The sequence below is a fragment of the Quercus lobata genome, chromosome 8 (assembly GCF_001633185.2).
Source record: "Quercus lobata isolate SW786 chromosome 8, ValleyOak3.0 Primary Assembly, whole genome shotgun sequence".
Taxonomy (NCBI): Eukaryota; Viridiplantae; Streptophyta; class Magnoliopsida; order Fagales; family Fagaceae; genus Quercus; species Quercus lobata.
In genome coordinates, this window is record NC_044911.1 from 55,363,747 (window position 1) to 55,389,415 (window position 25,669).

The following is a 25,669-nucleotide window of genomic DNA, read 5'->3' on the forward strand; positions in this document are numbered from 1 at the left end:
CCCTTGCTTTGGTGCCCAATCTTCAATTGTTTCGCACGCGGGGCTTCCTCCCTCTCCTTAGAAGGTTGGGATTTTCCCCCATCCATGGTTTCCTTGCCCTTGGGACTCCTCTTTCTCTTTGAATAGGTGCTCTCCGGCCGAGGAGGCAGAGCTGGTTGGGGAGGAGCAGGAAGTTTGGGGCGGGGGGATTGTAGCTGTGACTTTGTGGAGGATGACCTAGTCTGGATAGCCTGGGGCGGAGGTGGTGAAGAAGAAGCATTGGGTTACGGCGTTCCCTGCACACCCTTCCCTGGTTGACCCTCGAGGAGTTCGAATAAGCTGGTCGGGGGCTTTCTCTTGAGTCCCATTTCGGCTTGAGAAGATGTGCCCACTGATGACAATTCCGCCTCGGATAAGGCTGGGTCACCTATGTCACCAGAAGGATCCTCGGATTGGTTGGCTAGGTCAAATACCCCAAACCCTTCCTCGGGCTGATCTAACTCGCCTTCGTCCTCCGCTACTTGATGAGATGAGGTGAGGTCCACCAATGGGATGCTCTCTAGGACAGATGATACTTCGGAGATTAAAAATCCTGTCTCGACCACGGTAATTTTTGAAAGCCGAGGACAGCTGGCGCTGATCACGTGCCTAGGGTCAGCAAATGACTTCTGAACAGGAGCGTACCCTAATATTTTGTGAGCGGTTCGGACTTGACCATCTTCATCATTTACGAAAACTGTCGCTTGTAGAACAGTCTCCAAGTCCACCCGGTTAACTAAGTGAAAATGCCGTTGATAAGCGTGTGGATCTACAAAAGAAAAACACAAATGCATAGTTAGTTACCGAACCACATCAGATTAGAATGGCGCAAAGCGTCAGCGCCCTTCCATTCCCTATACCCCACCTGGTTCTCCTTCTACTATGGGGCACGGATTGCCATCATGCCATTCACCGGAGATGATAAGGAAATCCTTGTTTAATCCCTTGTTGGAATCAGGGAGGCATTGAATTAGTCGAACCCTTTCGTCTCTCGTCTTCATGTAGTAGGATTTCCCCTTCAAATTTTGGAGATTATAGCACCAATTCACGTCATGGTGGGTCAGTCTTAGCCCCATCTTTTCGTTTAAAGCATCCACGCAACCCAGAATCCTAAACATGTTGCCGGTGCACTGGGTGGGGGCTAATCGGAAGTGCCTGAGGTAACCCCTCGTTACCGGCCCCATAGGGATTCTCATACCCCCCCTCTACAAAGGCGAGGACGGGAATTACTACATCGCCCGTTTCCCTTTTATAGTGCCACTCCCCCATCTTACAATGCCTCAGACTTACGTTGGGAGGAATCCTGTAATCGACAATGAACTTTTTCATCGCCTCTTCAGTATCGACTAATTTCCTCAGTCTCGATTTAGCCATCTCTATGATTTACTAAAAAAACTCAACCAGTGATGGGAGAAGAAAGGGAACCAGAGAAAAATAAACCCAGAAAAGAAAAAGCACGAGTTAATGGAGGCAGGGAACTTACATAAAAGAGGAAAGACGCTTCGAACAGGCTTTTTGTGCTGGAGATAGACTTGAGTTTGGACGAAAGTTCAAATGAACCCAAGGTATACGCGCTAGAACTCTTAAGTGCAAAACTGAAGAGACAAATCCGTTCCCAAAAAATATTTAGGTTTCCTATTAAGAGTAACTGCACGAATTTTCCCGCCCATAAAGGCCAAGGAATCCCCACCGTTAGATCTCCATCATGCCGTAGCACGTGGGAAACACAGAGCCGCCCGCATTTAATGAAGCCACGCTTCACCTTCCGAAGTCTCCAGGAACGTGTCTCGGGCAGATGAAAAGTCTCGGGAACCGATAAGTGATAAGGATTGACAAGCATTGACAGATGTCTGATGTCATCAAAACCCTCTTATCCGTCCGAGGAGTTGGATAGTAGGATTTTGAGGGGCTATTGTGGGGCCAGGGAACTTATGATCCGTCCCACGATCTACCAGGGCCCAGGGCCCGTGCCGAGAAGGGTATTTGCCGAGGACGAATAGGGAAGGGCCGAAATGCTGGGGACACAGCCGAGGATGACCCTGTCCTCAGCATTCCAAGACTTCAAAGGAAAGAGCAACATCTCGTTGAGAGCTGCCCCCAAAAAGCCCCCAGAAGGAGAAGCGAGTAGAATGGGACCCACGTGGGGGTACGGTGCGAAATTGGTTCAGGGTAAATACGTCCTCTTCGCATTAAATGCACCCACCAACGTTCTAATCATGTTAATGAGAAAAGACGCCCGGACAGGGTGACTTCGATCATCGCGACTAACAAAAAGTAAAGAGGGACAGTTGATGGGACAGGTACTGAAGTAGGCACCTGCCTGATCAACAAATGGAGGGCTAAGATCAACCAAGAAGGGCTATATAATGTGAAGGTTGACGCAGCAAGGAAGGGGCTGGGAAAAATGGCAAAAAACTAGAGCCTCCCAGCTTGCCTCCAGGAGAAAGACTCCTAGAGCGAACACGATTTAATTATGTATAAACATCACGACTATCCACCGTCTGGTGACCAAGGCCTAGCCTTTCAAACCCACGCTCTATAAATGATATTGTTTGGACCTTTTTACGTGTGAACCCAACATTATTATGGGTCGTTACAAATCGAGTCCTTACAATATTTACTAATGAGAAAGAAGAGGAAGTATATGTTTGACATGTAGAGGTATTTATTGAAAGGTGAATTGCAAATTACACCCCTAAAATTTGGGGGTGTATGGATTTTATACCTTTAAATTTCAAAATTCAGATTATACCCCATGAAGTTTTGGGGTGTTTGGATTTTACACCTTGATGTTTCAAAATTTAGATTTTACCCCTTAAATTTTAGGTGTGTTTGAATTTAATGTGAGAGAAGGTTGTAATATAGAGAGTATAATGAACAATTTCAAGCATAAGAAGGTGAGGGGGTGGGGGGAGTGGGAAGTGGGAAGTGGAGTTATGAAATTAATAACACTCTTTGCCTTTGTGTGTGTGTGTGTGTGTGTGGAGATATTATTCTTAGTGCAAAACTTAGGTACAATACTTAGGTGCTGTTTTTAGGTTCTCCTTTTAAGATTCTATCATATGAATTTTTTATCACGGGATGAAAGTGTATTTTTTAATTAAATAGCCGCATGGCTGAATCTTAAGAGAGGAACCTAAGAAACAACATCTAAGGTACTGTATCTATATTTTGTCCTTATTCTTATCAGTCTTCTTTATAATATTTTTTTAATATTTAGTTAGTTATGTTTTCAATTTTCATGTGAACGATATGTCCCAATTTATAAGAGTAGTCAGATTCTTTATAATTGTAATTAATGAACTAAATATGTAAGGGTGGAGCTGCATGTTTTCCTCGTATATTTTATGCTTTATTTATCATGTTGGATGCTATGAAAGAGACAAAATTTAGTTACAAAATTGATTGTAACCTTAGATTACAACCTTACTCAATAAAATAAATATTACTATATTTTTTGAAAATCTAACCGTTGAAATGCATGTTTTTTACGTTCTTAATGCACATATCAAATTTTGTGTGAATCGGATATTATTTACAATATGATCTGTAAGTTTATATTTTATGCATAATTTTAAACTATAAAAACTTACAATTTAAATAATTTACTAATGATATAACTATTGATCTTTAATTTTCTCGAAATTTTGCAAGCATTAAGGATATAAAAAGAAGATGTAATCCAATGATTGATTTGTCAAAATTCAACTCTAATAAAAAAAAAAACATTGAGTAAGGTTATAACCATCTGGGTTTTTTTTTTTTTTAATATACAATTTTTAAATTTTTTTTTTTTTCAGTACAGGTAAGTCCATTTTCAGCAACAAATATAAGTAAGCAGATACTGGCTCCCTTATGAGGTTTAGGGAAAAAACAAAAACAAAAATCAACAACATTTAGTTGACTGTTTCATCTTTCGTATAAACAATCAGCCAATTTAGAAAAATTATTTTGTCATTTATTTGATTTTCAGCTATAAATGTTTTCATTTTGATCTTTCATGTTTGATTTATTTCATATTAGACCTTTATCTTTCAAAATTTTTATTTTGGTCCTTTAAGTCTGATTTAGTTTCTTGTTTGGACCTTTACATTTCAGAATTTTCATTTTCATGAATGACTAAAATGAATGGTCAATGGCTTTTGTCTAAGGAGGAAAACCTTTAATGGCTACATCTTCACTATACTATACTGAATTTGTATGCTATGATGAACTCAATGTGAAAAATTTATAGGAAGCTAAACCTTAAACTAGCCATACATTAAACCATGATTAATAGACTTGTAGTACAAGTAATATTCTTTGCTTACACCCCAAAGATTAAGCTTAAGCCTTGACTAGAATTGGGCTCGATCATTACTACAACTCTACAATTTTGAAATTATCCAAAATATTTGACAAATTGGTCAACTTAATGTGTCATTTTCTTATTTATTGTTTAATTAATTATACCTGCTTCCATTGAAATTTTAAATTTCATGTGGGATAAAAAAAGAATTGAGCTATAGTAAGCTTTGATTGATGTTGCAAACCTAACAAAAGGATATATAAAAATGAAAAAGTAAAATAAACGAAAACTTTTATCTACTATGCAACTGGGGTTATAGAAAAACTCTAGTGGAAAAGAGTAGGAATACGGCTCGAATAAAATTTTAGGTTTGGTTTTTTTTTTTGAATTAAAAAAGAGGGGGGAAAAACTAAGTGAATCATCAATCAACATCTATAATAGTGGTTGTTATTTATTTATTTTAAATTAGCCATTTACCTTAAGATTTTATTATTATTATTATTATTAATTAAATAGGATAAATCCCCGTTCTTCTAATTCACATGGCTTTGGACAATTCATTGTACTTGAAAAAACAAAATTAAAAACCTAGCTAGTCTCATCCGGATTTTTTTTTTTTTTTTAAATCATTACAATAAGTGTGTCCCTGTTGTTTCTGCCCTCTTTCACTCTTAATTATTTCTTAATGTATATTTCATGTTCTAATTTCTCCCTTAAACTTTTTAAATTTTATTTTGAAGTTTATTTTTCTTCTTTTTGCAGGGACGAGGGAAGCCCAATTATGTGTCTGTAACATGTTTTGTTCAATTTTATATGCAAATGCTAATAAAAGAGTAGATTGTATCAAGCTTAGTGTAGCTTAATACAGAGTAGATTTGTTTTGACTATAAGTTTTAATTTCAAATGATGCTTAGAGATCTAAAGTCAGAAGTTTAATTCGCTTGAGTACTGAGTACTGAGCATTGGATTGTATGTTAATGTACCTAAATTCATGTATATAATTTATCTTGTAGGTCAGAAACTTTAAAATTTATGTGTTAAATTCAGAAGAATTTAATTGTTACCTTTCAAGTTTTCCCTAAGTTTGATGGCAGAAAAGGATGTTCTTACTACCCTGTACCAACCCCACCTAGCTAGTTAGATTTACCTAAGCAGTTGTGGTAAATTTTTTGTATTTTATTGGCCTTAGCAATGGAGTTGTGTGCAAACATGTGTCAAATCCCAATTCAGAAATATGTAATTGCCTGGTATGGGCTATATCAATCATTATAATGAGTTCCAATTCAACTAATTATTTGAAGTTTTACCAAAAATAAAATAATAATTGAAGTATAATGATATCTCCTGGCTGTGCGAGTAAGAATAACCCTTCCAAGTTCCAGCATGGCCAGAGTGGATACCTACATGACGGGATGGTAGGTAGGTCCCACATGGGACATCTATCCCTTTAAAGAGGGTGGATTGCGGAGACTCAGCAATCACAATACCTTATTGCCAGCGGCAAACTCTCACCACGAGTGGGTATTAGTCGAGGTGTGCATAAGGTAGCCTAGACATTCTATGGCCAAAAAAAAAAAAAAAAAACCTTGGGCCATGACATGTGCATTATTATTATTATTATTATTATTATTATTATTTTATACAATATAAAATTTTACTATAATCTAATCTAAGTATATATGTATGTGAAACTCTTTCTTAAAGACTTGAACTCCGGTCCTTATCCCCCAAAACCACCAAAAACAAAAATCATGTATGGTCAATCCAAGCTTTTCAACCATTGCATGCCCATTGCCCAACATTGCGTCTGATCCTTGCAAGGCCAGTAGGGTACATGCATACTAGCGTCAAAGTGTTAATAAACACATATTATCCAAAAAAATAAAATGTTAACAAATGATAGGTGTTGTTTTTTTTGCTGTTGTTGTTTTCTTTTTTAATGGAAGTGAAAATATGCCATGTATTGTTTTTTATTCATTGCAGCTAGTGAACGGTAAAACTTCTTTGAACTTATCCAATCAAATATAACCAAGATTTTTGTTGTTGTTGTTGTTGTAACTTCTAACGATGATTATTTGTATTAACTATATCTATATTTAATTATTTATATTTATACTACTATTTAAGAGGTTTTCAAACTAGAATAATACTACAGGTATAAACCATTTTATAATATTTTTATAAAATATTGATGTGACCAACTTTTTATTAGTTTTCATCTAAACCCACCATTAATATCATTTTTTTCATTTATCAATAGAGAAAACGTTCTGTCCGGAGCTGGCAGAAAAGAGGCTATTTACGCCACCAATCAGGAGCTGCCACGTCATATATACAATGAGACCTCAGTACACTCTATCACACAGGATTGTAGCTCAAATAAAACCAAAAATCACCCAACAGAACAGAACGTGTTCAGAATCCTTCTCCTCTGACCAAAGGAGCTGCCAACGCCTCCTCTCCTCTGCCCAAATAGAGTTGCCACCGCCTCCTCTCCTCTGACCAACGGAGCTCCTCCTCGCCGCTGGAGCCGCCGCGGCGTCGTTCTGAGCCGTCGCCCACGCACCCAAATACTGCGGTTTGTTCCGATTAACCCTTTATTGTTTGATTAGTTATCTCCCCAATATTTAGGTTTCGAAATTTTGATGGGTTTGGTTTTTTGGACGTTAATCACTTGCTTTGGTTTGATTTCGAAATCTGATTTGTCTATTATGAGAATCTTGTTTTCTTGTTCCAGCTAATTTTGTTTGGGTTTCAAACCATGATTTTTTTTAGGATGAAACTTTTTGGGGTTTTTCTTTGTATTTTTTTGGATTTCAATCTGTTCATACTGGTATAGGTTTTGGATTTTGCTTCTTCTTTTTTTTATTTTTATTTTTATACGCATAGTGAATGGATTTTTTAGTTTTATTATTTTCTTTTTCGTTTTATTTTCTGGGTAATGGAGTGGAGTCGTGGTTATCATTATTAAGGGAAGTGACACCAAAGTCTGCTATACAATGGAGATTTCATCTTTACATAACCTATGAAATGTTGACAAGATGCAATCCGTGCCAAATTGCTAGATTATGCAATACCACCGATATTGTTCTCAATATATGTGATTTTAGTAGCCAATAATGATTTCAGTTCCCTGTTGAATGAATGTATGTAAACTTTGTAAGCTAACTCCTTGTACTAAAAACAATACTTCAAATACCAACATGAAATGTTCAATAGTTGTACCCAATGAGCTCTAGATGCAGAAAGAGGGTTTGGACTTTGAATTCCTTGTGGAATCAATTTTAAAACTTATGAAAAGTATTGCTTTGCACCAAATAAGCACAAAAACTAGAAATGCACGTTATAGTCATAATGTAATTGGTAACTGGGTGCTATAGATCTGTTTTATGTAGTGTTTATTGAGTAAGTGACAATCACAATTGATGCTGCTGTGGTGTTACCCCAACCATTTGAAGTTGGCAAGAATTACCATCAGAACTCCAATACGTCACACCCATCATACTTGTTAATTTTTTTGAATGAATCAATTAATCAGCATTTGCGCAAGTTTAAAGGGTAAATTACAATGACAACCCCTGTGCTTTGTCACTAAAACAATGGCATCTACATTGGCAGATTTATGTTAGGGCCAGGGGGCAAAATTCTAATAAAATCTTCTGTGTATGTGTATTAAGTATGTATATTTTTTTTCTCGAAATTTTGGTGGACAAATATTTTAAACAGTTACCAAAAATTTATCATATCCAAATTGATGTATTTGCTCTGTTTAACTTTCTTTTCGATCAAATTTTCCAAAATCTGCATACCATATCCTTAGTATCCTATATTATCTTGAATTAACCATTGGTTGATTTCATATGTATGTCACTTTAATTAAGAAAAAGTGGTTCTGGCTGAGTCAATTTGAATTTGAGTTTTAATTCAATCTAAACTTGATGTTCGTAATTAGATGTAAGTCCATTTCTAGACCCACTTTTGTTTATTAACTTGTGTTATTTCTTTATGCTGATTTGCAATAGGAAAGTTGGAGCAGTTATTGGTGTTGCTGGAAAGGACTAATGATAGGACGCATAATAAGCATTGTCATTGATTATGAACAATATACTTCTTCCCTTGTAATCAAATCTGTTAGGATGGACCATGATAAATTTAGTGTGATGTAGTTTGTATTTTTCTTCTGTTTATTGTCAAATGCATGCTAATTATGTAATCACATGAAAGAGTTGTATAATAATATAATCTATCTTGGATAGATATTTGCTACCCTTTACCATATTGAAATTATACATAGTTGTAATTAGAAGAATAGAGAATATTTTAATGTAAAATTAAATTGAAAATTTCCAAATCTCATTTGATCAAGATTTAAATTTTCTCTAGCAAATTTTAGTTTTGTTCAAGCGACTTAAGTTTCGCTCCAGCAAAGGACAAGCAAACTTTCTGTAAAGACCTCGTTGAATTTTTTTTTTTTTCTATTATTGAAGAATTTACTCGAGTAAGAAGGGCCGTTCACTCAAGAAACAATTGCAAAAAAAAGAAAAAAAAAACATGTTTACTAGAAAATTTTGTAGAATGACAAGAGAGCATTGGCAACATTTTAGAGTGTTTATTTCAGCATAAGTGACATTTCAAATGTGTATTTTCTTTGGCAATGAAGGTATAAGTCACCTTTCAAATGTGTTTTTTTTTATTATTATTATTATTATAACTCTTCATTCCTTATAAATAAAAAACCATATTTTGGGGGGGGGGGGTCAAATTTTTCTCTCCATATAATGAAATTCACAAAATTCCCCAATTTTTTATTTGTAGAATCTTGATTAGTTGTATTTAGGAGATGGTTTGCTTACAAACCCATTAGAAAACTTATTTGAGTGGAGACACTTCTGAACATTCACATAATCCGAATATCATACAATAGACCCTTTACAAAGTTTAAATTCTATTACACACATTTAGAGATTAGGTGAGGGAAAAAATATAGCAAAAAATTGTAGAATATAAAGATCAAAATTTTCTTGTTCATAGTGTTAATTAGCAAAACATAATTTTTTTTTTGCATATAGTATCACTTAGTATTCAAATGAATAGTTTTAAAATTTTCAAATTGGTTTTCAAGTTTCTAATTGACAATACATTCATCTAAAATAAAACCTATCATGATTCAAAATACAAAAAGAGAATCATAAGATTACAAATACATCTGAAATAAAACCTGTCACAATTTTTTCTTTTTTAAGTTTCTAACTGACAATACATTCATCTGAAATAAAACCTATCTTGCTTGGAGGTATACAAAAAGAGAATCATAAGATTACAAATGCATCTGAAATAAAACCTGTCACAATTTGCAATATAAGTTTCTAATTGACAATACATTCACCTAAAATAAAACTTGTCATGATTCAGAATACAAAAAGATAATCATAAGATTACAAATTCATTTGAAATAAAACATGTCATGATTCAAAATACAAAAAAAGAATCATATGACTGAAGATACATCTTAAAATAAAACTTGTCTCAATTCAAACTACAAGAAGATGGTTCTATCCACCACAATTAAAATATTGTATAGCAAAAAATATTTGCTTCCCAATGCATTATCTTGATCACAAAACTTGTTTGAACATCAGCTTTCTTGGAATTGTTGTAATAGATCCTACATAAAAGAAAGTACAACCAAATACCAAAAAATAAAAAATTAGAATGAGCACAGTTTAAAAAAAAAAAATTCAATATATTCTAATTAAACAATAAGTGGTCATACTGTAAATGATGACTGGTTAGGATGTATATGCATAGTAGATGATGATGATGTAGAAGGATACGTTGCAGCTGGCAAAGAATCCTAAAGATAAATGACAAATACAATTTAGAATAAATAACAAAATCATCCATTATAGAACAATTTATACTAAGTAAAAAAAATCAAATACATCATATACCTGTACAAAACTTGTGGAGTGCAATGTATTTGCTATGACTGATGGGTTCAACCTTGCTATCGAAGATTCCTAATTCAAAAAATTAAAAGTTCATTTTGGAAAATATCATTAAAGATATGTATTATTGTGAAATTCAATATATTATAATTAAATAACCTCAGTTTGACTTTGTTGATGCATTAACTCCCAGTGTGGTGTCAAGCTTGTATTTGCAACTTCCCTACAAGAAGAAATTTTATAAACCAAAAATTTAAATAATAAATTAATACAAAAATCAATAATTTTATATAATTACCTGGAATGCTTATGTGACGGACAATTGCTTCTCATATGACCCGTTTCTTTGCAAATGCTACACTTTCTCTTCTTCGTCAATTGTTTTTCTCTTGGATGCTTTTGTCTCAAAGTTTTAGGCCTTCCCTTTGAAGGAACATGTGGAGGGTCTCGCAAAGCAATTGGAAGATTTGATAATACTTGATTGTTTAATGTAGTATTATCAGGACTTCCTGAATCATCAACATCACAAACATCTTGCATGCCTAGAAGCTCCTCATGAACCTTTTGTAAAGTTTGTCCAAGATACTTGTATTTCTTCTCTGATTGTGATGCTGCCTCTGCAACTTCCAAAAATTGAAGCATCAAACTATTTCTCATCAAGGTAGAAGAAATTTGTGGCTCAACCTGTACGACATCTCCAGATATTTCATGTACAATGCGCTTCTTGGCATTTATTGTCCATCTCTCTAAAATATAATGTGATGGAAAAAAGTGCACAAGAGATTTCTTCACAAAAACAGCAAGAATATGCCTACAAATAATTCCAACAAACTCAAACATATGGCATGTACAAATAGCTTTTGTCTCAACAGTATCCAGTGACACTTCATAAAATGGACTTTCTTTCCCGTGAGCTACCACCTTATATATCTTCTTCACTCCTTCTTCACAATATTTGGATGCCTTGTATTTTTTACTACAAAATAACTCTTCTTGAAATTTCATAAACATCTTTCTTGTATAAACTTTTGCCGCCTCTACTTCCATCTTATAACATGTTTTCAAAATTGGCACTGAATTTTTTGTCTTTACATCCTGTTCTTTCTCTTTAAGATAACGTGCATTCAAAGCTTGCTCATATTGATACACAAAGTCACTTATCGTTGTACTTGAACGAACATAATCTTTAAAAAATTTATTCATGCTTTCACTCCTTTGAGTTGTAGACATCCCAGCACAAAATTTCCTTCGTAAGTAAGCGGGAACCCATTTTTCACGCCGCATGTAGAGATTTCCCAACCAATCATTATCCCCCAATCCATAGTTCTCCATAATCTTACTCCATCCTAACTCAAACTCTTCAATGGTGAGTGTATCATGGATGCAATGGTGAAATTCTCCCTGAAAATATGGATATTTATTATATATATGAGACAACTGATCTGGAACTTTCTGTAAAATATGCCACATACACAATCTATGAGTTGCATTAGGTAATACATTTGCAATTGCCTTAGCCATAGCCTTGTCATCATCTGTGATAATTGTAGAAGGAGGATTTCCAAGCATTGCATTAAGCCAAGTCTTCAACAACCATGTATAAGATTCAGTTGTTTCATTCACAAGCAAAGCACATCCAAACATCACCGATTGATGATGGTGGTTAACTCCTGTGAAAGGAACAAAAGGCATCTTATAAGTATTTGTTTGGTATGTAGCATCAAAAGTAACAACATCTCCAAAATACTGATATGCAATTCTTGACCTAGCATCTGCCCAAAAGCAATTACCCATGCACCCATTTTCATCAACTTCAACTGCATAAACAAAACCTGGATTTTTACATTGTTGCTCAATAAAATATTTATACATTCCCTGGGCATCTCCATCTTGAAGCAACTTTCTTCTTTTATTACCCAAATAATTTTGAATATCAACCGGAATACATCCAACATTATAATCACCACCAGATTCTTTACTTAACACAGACATTATCTTGCTTGGAGGTATACCTGTCTCATTGAGTGTATCTATAAGATTCCTTTGGGCATTTGTTATCACTCTATGCCCACGAAGCATGCTTGTACTCTTAGGAGTAAGAAGCTCATGATTATGATCCTCCACAAACTTACACACGACCCATGTATCTTCAATTTTCTTTAAACCTATCATTGCTTTGCATCCTACTCTTGTTTCTGCACGCTCTGGACCTATTCTTTCTATGTCTTCATCACGTCTACGACGAAACCCTTCCTTTGAACAAACATATTCAATACCAACCAATATTCTATCATTTTTAGTCTTTCGAGTATGATTTACTCGTATGCCAAACCCCTTTCGCCTTGCATATGCATTATAACATGCTTTCGCATCCTCAAGCTTATCAAATACCATATTGAGACATGGTTCCAAATGCTTATTGCATGCAAAAGGTTGATTTGAATCATTTAATGACAAGTCTACATCATTTTGATCTTCGTTTATTTCTGACTCATCATCCACCATATCATAAAGTGAGATTGTTTCAGGTTCTTCATTACTTGCACCCATATTTTCAATTCAAGTAATTTTAAATTTCAAAATAACCTATAAAAAACAAAAGAGAAGAAAAATTCATAAGAAACGATTGAGAATAAATTCAAATATTGTGCTATTACAATACCAAACTTGCCCAATTTGGCAAACTTGTTTAATTACAAACTTGTTTTAGGATACAAGTAAAGAGTAAATCCAACAACTTAATACAAAACTGGTTGCAATTTGAATTTTTAGAATTTCAAATTAATTCCACATAAGCACAACAAAGGCAGGGTACATTTGAACACCCTGCTCAACAACTCAATAAACACTACATAAAACAAATCTAACTACATCTTTAATTGTACTCTGGTACATATAGAGAGCAAATTGACATTACAAGTACGAAAAAATTGAAATTACAAGTAATATAAAATTATATTTGAAACTAAGAATATGATAATATCTATCAAATAAATAATACCAGTTGTGTCCCAAAGGCCTAGGTTCACGGTGGAGAATTCAACAACCACAGTAAAAATGAAGGACCAAAGTAAAGGTTTTGGACTCAGATTTGAGGAAGTCAGCCGCTAATACCTTTCAGAAGGCTAAGGACATCTGCAACAGTAAATCGGTAACAATCACATATATAGTACAATTGATTAGGATCACATCTTATAAAGTAGAACTCATTGATTCAAATCTTTCCCTTTTCTTGATTTGGGGACAATTACGTGTGCATAATAAATAAATAAGGAAATGCGAAAGCTACTAAAAATATTATAAAAAAAATAAAAATAAAAACTAGTCACTGACAATTAATATGATTAGTATCACTTTAATCATATAAATAATTAATTTTTTGAATTAATTTTTTTGTGATTAATAATACATTAGTGTGTAAGATTTATGTAATTAGAATTATAGTACCTGCTTAACAAAAAGAAATAAAAATAAAAGATCAATGTTATTGAGCCGGCTGTGACTTACATGGTTGAGTGAGTGTCATGTCGCTGCTAACCTTTGTAAATGGCACTAATTGTATATGCAAGGCCTGCATAATTACACTCAAAATGATCTTTCTAGATACTAAATAATTGACATAGTATTATTGGAGAATTGGAACCTATAGGCAGGCCAGACCTTCTAGAATGAATTTTTGCATTATGGTAAGAATTATTGTTATAGCTTATAGAATTAATGAATTAAAATTTCTGTGCAGATTGATGATGTGTCAATTGAAGTGAGTCAAGGAGATCCCCGGAATGTTTTGTGTGAGGCTATAGATAAACACCATGCATCAATTTTGGTAATGGGCAGTCATGGTTATGGAGCAATTAAAAGGTACAATTCTATAGCACCCAGTTACCAATTACATTATGACTATAACGTGCATTTCTAGTTTTTGTGCTTATTTGGTGCAAAGCAATACTTTTCATAAGTTTTAAAATTGATTCCACAAGGAATTCAAAGTCCAAACCCTCTTTCTGCATCTAGAGCTCATTGGGTACAACTATTAAACATTTCATGTTGGTATTTGAAGTATTGTTTTTAGTACAAGGAGTTAGCTTACAAAGTTTACATACATTCATTCAACAGGGAACTGAAATCATTATTGGCTACTAAAATCACATATATTGAGAACAATATTGGTGGTATTGCATAATCTAGCAATTTGGCACGGATTGCATCTTGTCAACATTTCATAGGTTATGTAAAGATGAAATCTCCATTGTATAGCAGACTTTGGTGTCACTTCCCTTAATAATGATAACCACGACTCCACTCCATTACCCAGAAAATAAAACGAAAAAGAAAATAATAAAACTAAAAAATCCATTCACTATGCGTATAAAAATAAAAATAAAAAAAAGAAGAAGCAAAATCCAAAACCTATACCAGTATGAACAGATTGAAATCCAAAAAAATACAAAGAAAAACCCCAAAAAGTTTCATCCTAAAAAAAATCATGGTTTGAAACCCAAACAAAATTAGCTGGAACAAGAAAACAAGATTCTCATAATAGACAAATCAGATTTCGAAATCAAACCAAAGCAAGTGATTAACGTCCAAAAAACCAAACCCATCAAAATTTCGAAACCTAAATATTGGGGAGATAACTAATCAAACAATAAAGGGTTAATCGGAACAAACCGCAGTATTTGGGTGCGTGGGCGACGGCTCAGAACGACGCCGCGGCGGCTCCAGCGGCGAGGAGGAGCTCCGTTGGTCAGAGGAGAGGAGGCGGTGGCAGTCTGTTTGGGCAGAGGAGAGGAGGCGTTGGCAGCTCCTTTGGTCAGAGGAGAAGGATTCTGAACACGTTCTGTTCTGTTGGGTGATTTTTGGTTTTATTTGAGCTACAATCCTGTGTGATAGAGTGTACTGAGGTCTCATTGTATATATGACGTGGCAGCTCCTGATTGGTGGCGTAAATAGCCTCTTTTCTGCCAGCTCCGGACAGAACGTTTTCTCTTATCAATAATCATTCATCACATCAGCAGTTTATATCTCTAGCATTTTTCTTTCAAACTATTTAAGTTATGGATTCTAAGTCTTGGATATCCCAAAATAACCCTCCTTACTCACTTACATGTTTTCAATTAAAAATGACAAATTCATAAAATAAAACCTCACAATTTAAACCTTCTATTAAATTCACGTTCACTGCAGTTACAATCTCTTTATCCCTTATCATTTTTGAAATTTAAATAGACCCATTATATTTTTCTCCTCATTTCTTATAATTTTTTAAATTTAAACCAACACACTCTTTTTTTTTTTTTTTTTGGCTAAAAAAATAATACTAAACTCAAAAAAAAAAAAAAAAAATCTCATAACACGCATGAAGCATATGTGACAAGACTAGTTTTACTAACTACTACTACTGTTGTAGTATTTCTCTTTTACCATGTATTGTCCTCATGATGGGCCTGCAATATAATAAAAAAAAAAAAAACTGTTGAAAAATGTAGAGTGAGAGAAATCTAATAATTAAATGTTTTTCTTACCACTTCAAACGTATGTGTTAGCTAATAATTTCAAAGAAAAAGCAAGAAGACAACACACACCGAAAAAGAAGAAGATAAACATTAGAAACCAAAACCTGGGGTTGTTAAAGCTTATACGAGTCATGCTCGTCCACCAACCAAATACCACTACGTCCACTACCTTACTTTGGGGTAGGTGAACCCAATAATGAGAATTTCACGAGATCTCATACTGTGTGTGGGTTCCAATTTCTCGTGATAATTACATGAAATAAATTTTTTTTTTTCGGATATAATATTAATTAATATACGTCAGTCAGTGGCATAACTGGACAGAGAGATCGCAGAGCTGCACAAAATTACATAATCAATTGCTACTTTTTCGGTCCCAATTTGTTTGTTTGTTCTGCTTTAAAAGTCAAATTTTTTAAAAGAATATCATTTATTATCTAGTCTATCTTATAAAAATATATAAGTTTACAAAACTATTCTTAAATAAATTTATCAACTTTTTTTTAAAAGAATTATTCTTAATGAGGCAACTAAAAAAGTGTTCCAATTAAATTGATTTTTTAAATATTTGTTAACTTTCTTTTCAAATAGTTTTGAAATTAAAGTAAGGGCAATAGGAACATTAGTAAATTAATGACTTTTATTTTTAGAAACAAGACAATATTTTGGAATATCCCAAAAAGGAATAGAGGAAAAAAAAACTGGGACGGAGGTAATACTATTTATCCAAAACCAAATTGAATCAAAATTGAACTTATAATCTGATTTTTTTTTTTCAACATGAAAAGAAAAAGGGGGGAAAAAGAGAGCTCATTTTTCTTCATTTCTATTAGAATTATAGTTAAATGATTAAATTTTTAAATAATTGGTAATTTTTTGTGTTATCTGAGTTAACAATCTTGAATTATGATCTGTCTCAACTCTACCATATATTTAAAAAGTTAATAAATCTTGCATAATGAATCCCACTCATTAAAAGATTAAAATTATAGTTAACTAAATTATACTTAGGATTGTGTTTTGCTTCTATGGTTTATACACCAATTGCACAAATATAGTAAACTTTGCTTTTGTTTCTTTGGAAAACCAAAATAAAAGAAAACAAGAACCTTTGTTAGTTTCCAGGTCCAAATTTGTGGAATCCACGAGGTGGTGGCTAGTGGGGGTCTGTTGGGTTTTTATTATTATTATTCATTTTTTGTTACTGCCGGCAAGGGCATATGGTCTCTGATGACGGTCAGCAAGATCTTTCTAGCAGCACGGGTGAAGGACTTTGGTGGTGATGGGTGGTGGTAGGGCTGGTTTGAATTATTTATTTATTTATATTTATTTATATTTATTTTAGGAGACTGAAATAAGGAAAAAGCTAAAAATAAGGACTTAATTAAAAGATGTGTGCATGTGTTCAATTTTTATTGGTGAAATATAAAGTAAAGCAAGAATTATGAGACAGAAGATTTAGACCCCAATTACACCATAGTGTGAGAGTAATGACTAATAGCTCTATCTTCAGCTTTTTTTAATGTAAAAAAAAAAAATGATGAAACTACTAAACCACGTTTGGATTTGCTAACAATTTAATCATTAGATTCAACCCCCGCCCCCCTAAAAAAAAGGAAATGAATGAAAGAAAGAGAAAAACAATATCATTTTATAAAGTTGGAATTCCACATTGAAAAAACAAAGCTATCAAGCATCAACCGACTCTCCCACCAGGACCAAAAGGGAAAAAAAGAAAACACATGCACAATTCATTGAGAGATAAGGTGAACGAAGCCACAAAGCAAAAAATTTAAGAAAAAAAAAATCCAAGGAAGACCCATGCTTACAATTAATGACCCATTAATTAGCAATCCATTTTTATTTGTTATCCTTTTATCTGGTTTTGGTTGCAAAATGTAGCAATGTTTTTCTGCTTTTGTAGGCCATATTAAAGACCAACTATATATTAACAAAAATAGAGGAGCTTAATTCTATTTTCAAGCAAAAACACTAGCTAACTTCGTCTTGTAAAGGACTATAGTTTATAGGAGAATTTGGATATCATGTTAAATTACCGATTATTTCAAAAATTTAAACCATTGAGATATGGTAAGTTTAATCATTCACCACACAATTCTAACACATTGTTCATTATGGGGAAAGGACGACTGCATTGTAGTACAAAGAAAAGAAAGAGAGTGGAAGTGAAAAAAAAATAAATCTATAACCATAAATTTAGCTACAACTTTTATCACAACTCTCATTTATGAATGACTATAAGTAGTAAAAAAAAAAGTAGTGGATTATGTGAAAGTGATAGTCTGTCACATATGATAGCTATGGAAAGAGGCATAACAAAGTTTATGGTCCTAGAATAACTCGTGAAAAAATCAAGATGAAAAAGGAAATACATAAGAGATTAATTATTTCAGTCACGGGGGACATCTCATCGTCAACTATAAAGCAACTCTAATAACAACATTGCGTCCTTTCATTTCAAATCAAACGGACAAAATTGCCCTTTGCCCTTTTCGAGCAAAATATATAGCATTATGTCCCCCTTCCCAAATTAATTAGGGAAATGCCATTTTTTTAAATCGAGTTAAGCCCTATAATGGCTTTTTTAAGGAGCCTATAATGACGTTTTAAGAACTTATAGTGGCATTTTATAACTCGAACCTATAGTGGCGTTTTTACCTATAACTCAATTTCATGGAAGCCGAGTTCCAAAATGCCACTATAGGTCCTTAAAACATCACTATAGGCTCCTTAAAAAACCACTATAGGGCTCTAGAAATTTTTTTTTTTTTTTTTACTCGATTTGGAGTAAATCGAGTTTTAAAAGAGGGACATTTTCCTAATTAGTTTGAGAATGGGGGCATAAAGCTATATAATTTGCCCAAAAAGAGCAAAGGGTAATTATGCCCCAAATCAAACAAAAGCTCCATCAAGATAGAAAAACAAAAACACTTTCTTTTGAATTTTTGATAAAGCAAATTAACCTAGGACTCTCTCTCTCTCTCTCTCTGCGTATGCCTCTGTTGGTGTCCTATCAGCTAATTTTTCCATCATTGTTACACACTGGAATGATCATTAGTCATTTGCTATCACAATTCACAACTCTTAAAAATCTCTATGAAAATGCAAAGATAGGAGGACTCGGTTTTTGTAGAATTGGGTTTATTTTAAGACCAATAAAAGAAGCATTTTAAAAATAAAATAAAATAAAAAATTGTTCTGCTTTGTAAACTAATTGGAAAATGGATGAGACTCCTACAGATACAAGCTGACTTTATCTGTACCTTTCCTTTGGGGTTTGAAAACGTGAGGGTCACATCCATTATTCACCGACAAAAGAAAAGGGCTATTTTTTTTTTTTTGGATGAGCAAAAGAAAAGGGGTATTAAACTATTAATGCTATAGAAATTCAAGGAGTTGTTCTCTCTTAAATACAATTACCCTTTGATAAGCCCGACAAAAAAGGTAATCGTCCATGCAATACGAGATAAAGACGATCTTACCAAAATCGTCCAGTGAGGAAAACGTCGTCTCTCAAAGATCCGAACACTCGTTCCCACTCTTCGCGGAACGGTTATAGGACATTAATCAACTTTCGGACCGTTGGGGATGGCCGCTCATCATTAACACTCAACGAGAACGTTACCAGGCTAAATTAAAGCCTCCATCAATACTCCACCAACGGCTAGAAGAAAGGAACTGCAAGCACACATATATAAAGACTGAACCCCAAAAGGGGTGGGGTAAGAAAACATTCTAGCATAATACTCTCATTGCTCTCCTTTGTCAATCTTCCTGACTTTGGCATCGGAGACCTTTTTGCAGGCACAACGCCGGCGAATCACTCACTTTCGTTCGTCCACGGGTTGCAGAGGATTGATTGGGTAAGGAACGACTTCCATCTGGACGATCATAATCAACTGACGATCAAATCATCATCAGTTTGGCGCCATCTGTGGGGACGACGATTCAAAACGTGAACTGTCCCTAGTCCAAATGGAATCCGGTACAAACCCAGATCCTGCTGCGCTGGCCCTACAAATCTAGTCGCTATCAGCAACCGTGGAAGAACTCACGAGACAAAACCAAGAAATGAAACAACGATTACTACGAGAAAGCAATCGTGCAGAAAGGGGAGACGACGAAGACAGCAACAGAAGGCGAACCAGCACTCCGGAGGAAGCAAGCTCAGATCTCTTGAGAGAAATGAGGAAAGAGATGGACGAACTAAGAAACGCCATAAAAGGAAAGACTGACCAAAATTTGGAGAGGATCGTCCGGAAGACGAACTCGCCCTTTACCATAGCCGTCCAGGAATGCCCTGTACCCTCCAAATTTCGTCTACCCCAGCTGGAACCTTTCGACGGGCTGAAAGACCCTTTGGATCACTTGAATACGTTCAGGACGACCCTAGGCCTCCAACAGCCCCCTGACGAGATCTTCTGTCGCTCATTCCCTACAACCCTCAAAGGATCAGCCCGAGAATGGTTCAACAAGTTGCCAACATCGTCCATTGACAATTTCGAGCAGTTGAGCAACTCCTTTGTCCGTCACTTCGTGGGGGGGCAGCGACCTAAGAGAACTGCTGACCATTTGCTTACTATCAAACAAGGAGAGAAGGAACCACTGAGGTCTTACGTGACACGCTTTACCCGAGGAATGTTGGAGATAGACGAGACAGATGACAAGGTACATCTCACAACCTTCAAAGCAGGATTGAAGTCCAGAGATTTTGTGGCATTCTTGGCAAAGAACCCCCCTAAGACAATGGCCGAGGCACTGTTAAAGGCTCAGAAGTACATGAACGCGGAGGAAGCCCTGGCAGCTATTGATGGGGCAGATAAGAATAGGGAAAAGAAGAAAGAAAAGGAGGACGATCGAAGAGGGCTAAAACGAGAACGGGCTGACAGACGGAATGACGATGGAAACCGAAGGAGAGACGATAAAAACAATCGTTCATCAAGGTTCACCCCGCTGGTGATGCCAGTAGATCAGATTCTAACAGAGATAAGGGACGAACCATCCCTAAAGTGGCCAAAGCCACTCCATTCAGCACCTGGATTACGTGACAAGAGGAAATACTGCCGTTTCCATAAGGATCATGGGCACTACACGGAAGACTGCAGGGACTTAAAAGAGCAGATTGAAGAGCTCATCCGCAATGGGAAGCTACAACAGTATGTAAAAAGGGGGGATTTCGGCAAGTACGGACAGAAAAGCCAGCCCGTGAGCACACGAAGAGACGAAGATCGTCCCCAACTTAGACCTCAGAACGCCCTCGGGGAGATAAAGACCATCGCTGGGGGACCAACCGCCGGAGGATCATTCAAGTCTCTCAGGAAGTCATACCAAAGACAGGTAAACAGCGTCCACAATGTACCATCGTCCAAACAAAGACGCACCAGCGAAGACTTGCATTTCTTTGAGGAAGAGGCCAGAAGTGTGAAGCAACCCCATGATGACCCGCTCGTCATTATGATCATGATCGAGGGGTTCAACACGCGAAGAGTCCTGGTCAACAGCGGAAGTTCAACAGATATAATCTATCTCCCTGCTTTCCAACAATTAAAGCTGGACTCAAAAAGGCTTTGGCCTTTTGAGTCTCCCCTAGTCAGTTTCAGCGGGGACAGGGTGTACCCCAGAGGAATCACGACCTTAACGGTGACAGCCGGGTCATATCCCCTCCAGGTAACCAACCAACACAATTTTCTAATAGTAGACTCACCCTCGTCCTACAATGTGATCATTGGTAGACCGATGCTTAATCGCTGGAAGGCTGCTATCTCCACCTACTGCTTAAAAGTGAAGTTCCCAACAGAACATGGAGTCGGGGAGATTAAGGGAGATCAAGTGCTGGCCAGGGAATGCTACCATGCTGTTCTGGCCTCAAAAGAAAACCATACGTGGACAATTGAGGAAAAGACGCCAGAGGTTATGGAGAAACTTGAAACTGTAGACCTGGCTGACGGAAAGCCTCCCAGGATGACCCAAATAGGGACGAGCATGAGTCAAAAGACGAAAGACGAAATCGTCAGCCTTCTGAAGAGCAACCTCGACATTTTCGCCTAGAGCCACAAGGATATGCCAGGAATCCCAGCAAGCCTCATCCAGCATCATCTGAATGTTGATCCGGAAAAGAAACCTGTCCAACAGAAAAGGAGAGTCTTTGCTCCCGAACGAAATAAGGCAGTGATGGACGAGGTAAATAAGCTGCTTGCAGCGAAATTCATCAGAGAAGTCCATTACCCAGAATGGTTGGCCAACGTAGTCATGGTCAAAAAGTCAAATGGGAAATGGAGGATGTGCGTCGACTTCACAGACTTAAACCAGGCATGCCCAAAAGATAGCTTCCCGCTGCCTAGGATCGACCAGCTAGTAGACTCCACAGCGGGGCACAAACTTCTCACGTTTATGGACGCATTTTCAGGATATAACCAGATACAAATGGCTGAAAAAGACCAGGGGAAGACTGCTTTTATCACCAGCCAGGGACTTTACTGCTATCGGGTCATGCCTTTTGGGCTCAAAAATGCAGGAGCCACCTATCAAAGGTTGGTAAACCAGATGTTCGAGAAACAAATCGGGAGAAATGTGGAAGTTTATGTTGACGACATGCTCGTCAAGAGTAAGGAAGAAGAAAACCATCTAGACGACCTCAGGGAAACGTTCGATACTCTTAGACGGTATAGCATGAAACTAAACCCGTCCAAGTGTGCCTTTGGTGTTTCCTCGGGAAAGTTCCTCGGGTTTGTAGTATCACAGAAAGGGATTGAAGCAAATCCCGATAAGGTCAGGGCCATCCTGGAAATGTCTTCGCCCAGGACGGTCAAAGAAGTACAGTCCCTGACAGGGAGAATTGCAGCCCTCAATCGATTCGTCTCGAAGGCAACGGACAAATGCCTCCCGTTCTTCAAGACTTTGAAGAAGGCGTTTGCATGGACGGAAGAATGTGAAGCGGCGTTCAAAGAACTGAAAAGGTATCTCAGCAACCCACCTCTCCTGAGCCCATCCAAAGAAGGTGAAGAGCTATTCCTATACTTAGCCGTCTCAATCACGGCTGTCAGCGCGGCATTAGTCAGAGAAGATGGCGGTTTGCAACTTCCTGTGTATTACGTTAGCTAGGCCTTCCAGGACGCCGAGGCGCAGTACCCACGTATAGAGAAGATCACCTTCGCCCTGATCATGGCTTCAAGGAAACTTCGTCCATATTTTCAAGCCAATCCCATCGTCGTGATGACGGACCAGCCCATAAAAAAGGCGATGAACAAACCCGAAGCAGCAGGAAGGATGGTGCAGTGGGCAATCGAGCTCAGCCAGTTCGATATAAAATACCGTCCAAGGGTAGCGATAAAAGCACAAGCACTGGCAGACTTTATAGCAGAGTTCACTGTCCTTGAAAACATAGAGAACATCTGGACGGTTAATACTGACAGATCGTCCACTCAACACGGTGGTGGAGCTGGAATCGTCCTCACCTCTCCCGAAAAGAATGTCGTCAAGTATGGAGTTCAACTTAAGTTCCCGGTGACCAATAATGAAGCGGAATATGAGGCATTACTGGCAGGATTGAGAGTAGCTCGAGCACTAGGAGCTGAGAATGTTGTGCTCAGGAGCGACTCCCAACTCGTCATTGGACAAGTAAGAGGGGAGTACGAAGCAAAAGAGGCAAGGATGCAGAAATACCTCAAGCTGACGAACCAATTGATCAGTTCCTTCAATTACGCAGAGTTCGTCCGGATCCCCAGGGACCAGAACACAGAAGCTGATGAGGTAGCCCGAAGTGCCTCAACGGGCAGCACAGGTAAGAGGTTCGATTGGAAGACGGAAGAACAAAACCATCCCAGCATACTGGAACTTCAGATTTCCTCCGTCCACACCGACAAGGGATGGACGAGCCCAATAGTCACCTTCCTTCAAGATGGACGACTACCAGACGATCCGGAGGAGGCTAAAAAGGTAAGGAGACGAGCAGCCAGATTTACGATGCTCAATGACGAACTGTACAAAAGAGGCTACTCCCAACCGTATTTGAGATGTGTTGAAAAGGAGGAAGCTAGGTACATCCTTGAAGAAGTGCATGGTGGGATCTGCGGAGATCACACGGGGGCAAAGTCCCTCACCAAAAACATCATAAGAGCTGGCTACTTTTGGCCGACAATGCAACAAGACGCAGCTGACTTCGTGAGGACGTGTGACAGTTGCCAAAGATATGGGAATGTTCAAAGAATCCCTGGGGAGAAAATGACCACAATATCGTCTCCCTGGCCATTCGCACAGTGGGGGATCGACATCATGGGTCCCCTACCTCAGGGAAAGAGACAGGTGAAGTTTCTGCTCGTCGCTATCGACTACTTCACAAAATGGGTGGAAGCAGAAGCTCTGGCAACAATCACGGAAGCAAAGGTACAAAGTTTTGTTTGGAAAAATATTGTTTGCAGGTTCGGTATACCAAGGACGATCATATCAGACAACGGTCGGCAATTTGACAGCCAAAGCTTCAGGTCATTTTGCTCGAGCTTGGGCATCAAAAATAAATATTCATCACCAGGCCATCCCCAGGCCAATGGACAGACGGAAGTAACCAACCGGACCTTGCTGAAGATCATCAAGACCCGGTTAGTGGCGGCAAATGGAATGTGGCCTGAAGAATTGCCAAGCGCCTTATGGGCGTATAGGACGACAGCACGGACACCAACTGGAGAAACGCCGTTCAGTCTGACATACGGCACAGAAGCAGTCATACCAGTCGAAGTTGGTCTCACAAGCTTGAGGAGGGAATTTTTCGACGAGCAAACCAATGACGATCAATTGAAGGAAAACTTAAACAGCCTGGACGAGATTAGAGATCAGGCAGCTGAAAGAATGGCAAAATACCAACAGAAGATAGTAAAATACTATAATCAAAGAGTGAAGCTGAGAAGATTCAACATTGGTGACCTCGTCCTTAGAAAAGTCACCCCCGCGACAAAGGACCCAGCACATGGTAAATTGGGACCGTCCTGGGAAGGACCCTACAGAGTCGTCCAATATTCGCGTCAGGGCAGCTACCACCTGGAGGATTCAGAAGGAAAAAGACTACCTCGTCCATGGAACGTCGAACATCTAAAGAGGTATTACGAAAAGGAACCATGAACTTCATTGTAAAACAAATTTGATTCTTCTATCTTATGTAAGCAATTGTTCGAATTATGAGAATTATCCAGCATCCCTTGAGTGTCATTGAGCAAATCATTCGACATAATTTTCAAAGAAAAGCTTAAAGACGATAAAATTCCTTAAATGGATGTACATCGTCCCTGAAAAGCTTAAAGACGATAAAATTCCTTAAATGGATGTACATCGTCCCTGAAAAGTTTAACGACGATAAAATTCCTTAAATGGATGTACATCGTCCCTGAAAAGCTTAAAGACGATAAAATTCCTTAAATGGATGTACATCGTCCCTGAAAAGCTTAACGACGATAAAATTCCTTAAATGGATGTACATCGTCCCTGAAAAGCTTAAAGACGATAAAATTCCTTAAATGGATGTGCATCGTCCCTGAAAAGCTTAACGACGATAAAATTCCTTAAATGGATGTACATCGTCCCTGAAAAGCTTAAAGACGATAAAATTCCTTAAATGGATGTACATCGTCCCTGAAAAGCTTAACGACGATAAAACTCCTTAAATGGATGAACGTCGTCCCTGAAAAGCTTAACGACGATAAAATTCCTTAAATGGACGTTCGTCGTCCATTTAAAGGCCTAAAGACGACAAAATTCCTTAAGTGGATGTACATCGTCCCTGAAAAACTTAACGACGATAAAATTCCTCAAATAAATGAACATCGTCACTGAAAAGCTTAACTGGATGTACATCGTCTCTAAAGATTAGTGACGGAGAAAATTCTCTAAAC

The 25,669-nt window shown here is 37.1% G+C and overlaps 2 protein-coding genes across 2 annotated transcripts; one reads left to right on the plus strand and one right to left on the minus strand.

The window, feature by feature from the left end:
- Window positions 1–9,941: 9,941 nt before the first annotated feature.
- LOC115957094 (protein FAR1-RELATED SEQUENCE 5-like) lies at window positions 9,942–12,804 on the minus strand. The gene is made up of 5 exons (XM_031075326.1): window positions 10,553–12,804; window positions 10,414–10,477; window positions 10,258–10,326; window positions 10,080–10,160; window positions 9,942–9,971 (listed from the first exon to the last, which is right to left on the minus strand). Exons 1-5 carry the CDS (start codon window positions 12,802–12,804, stop codon window positions 9,942–9,944), a joined length of 2,496 nt encoding a protein of 831 aa, XP_030931186.1.
- A 7,058-nt stretch (window positions 12,805–19,862) lies between these two features.
- On the plus strand, window positions 19,863–21,839 carry LOC115957096. The gene has a single exon (XM_031075327.1). It carries the CDS (start codon window positions 19,863–19,865, stop codon window positions 21,837–21,839), a length of 1,977 nt encoding a protein of 658 aa, XP_030931187.1.
- The last annotated feature ends 3,830 nt before the right edge of the window (window positions 21,840–25,669 follow it).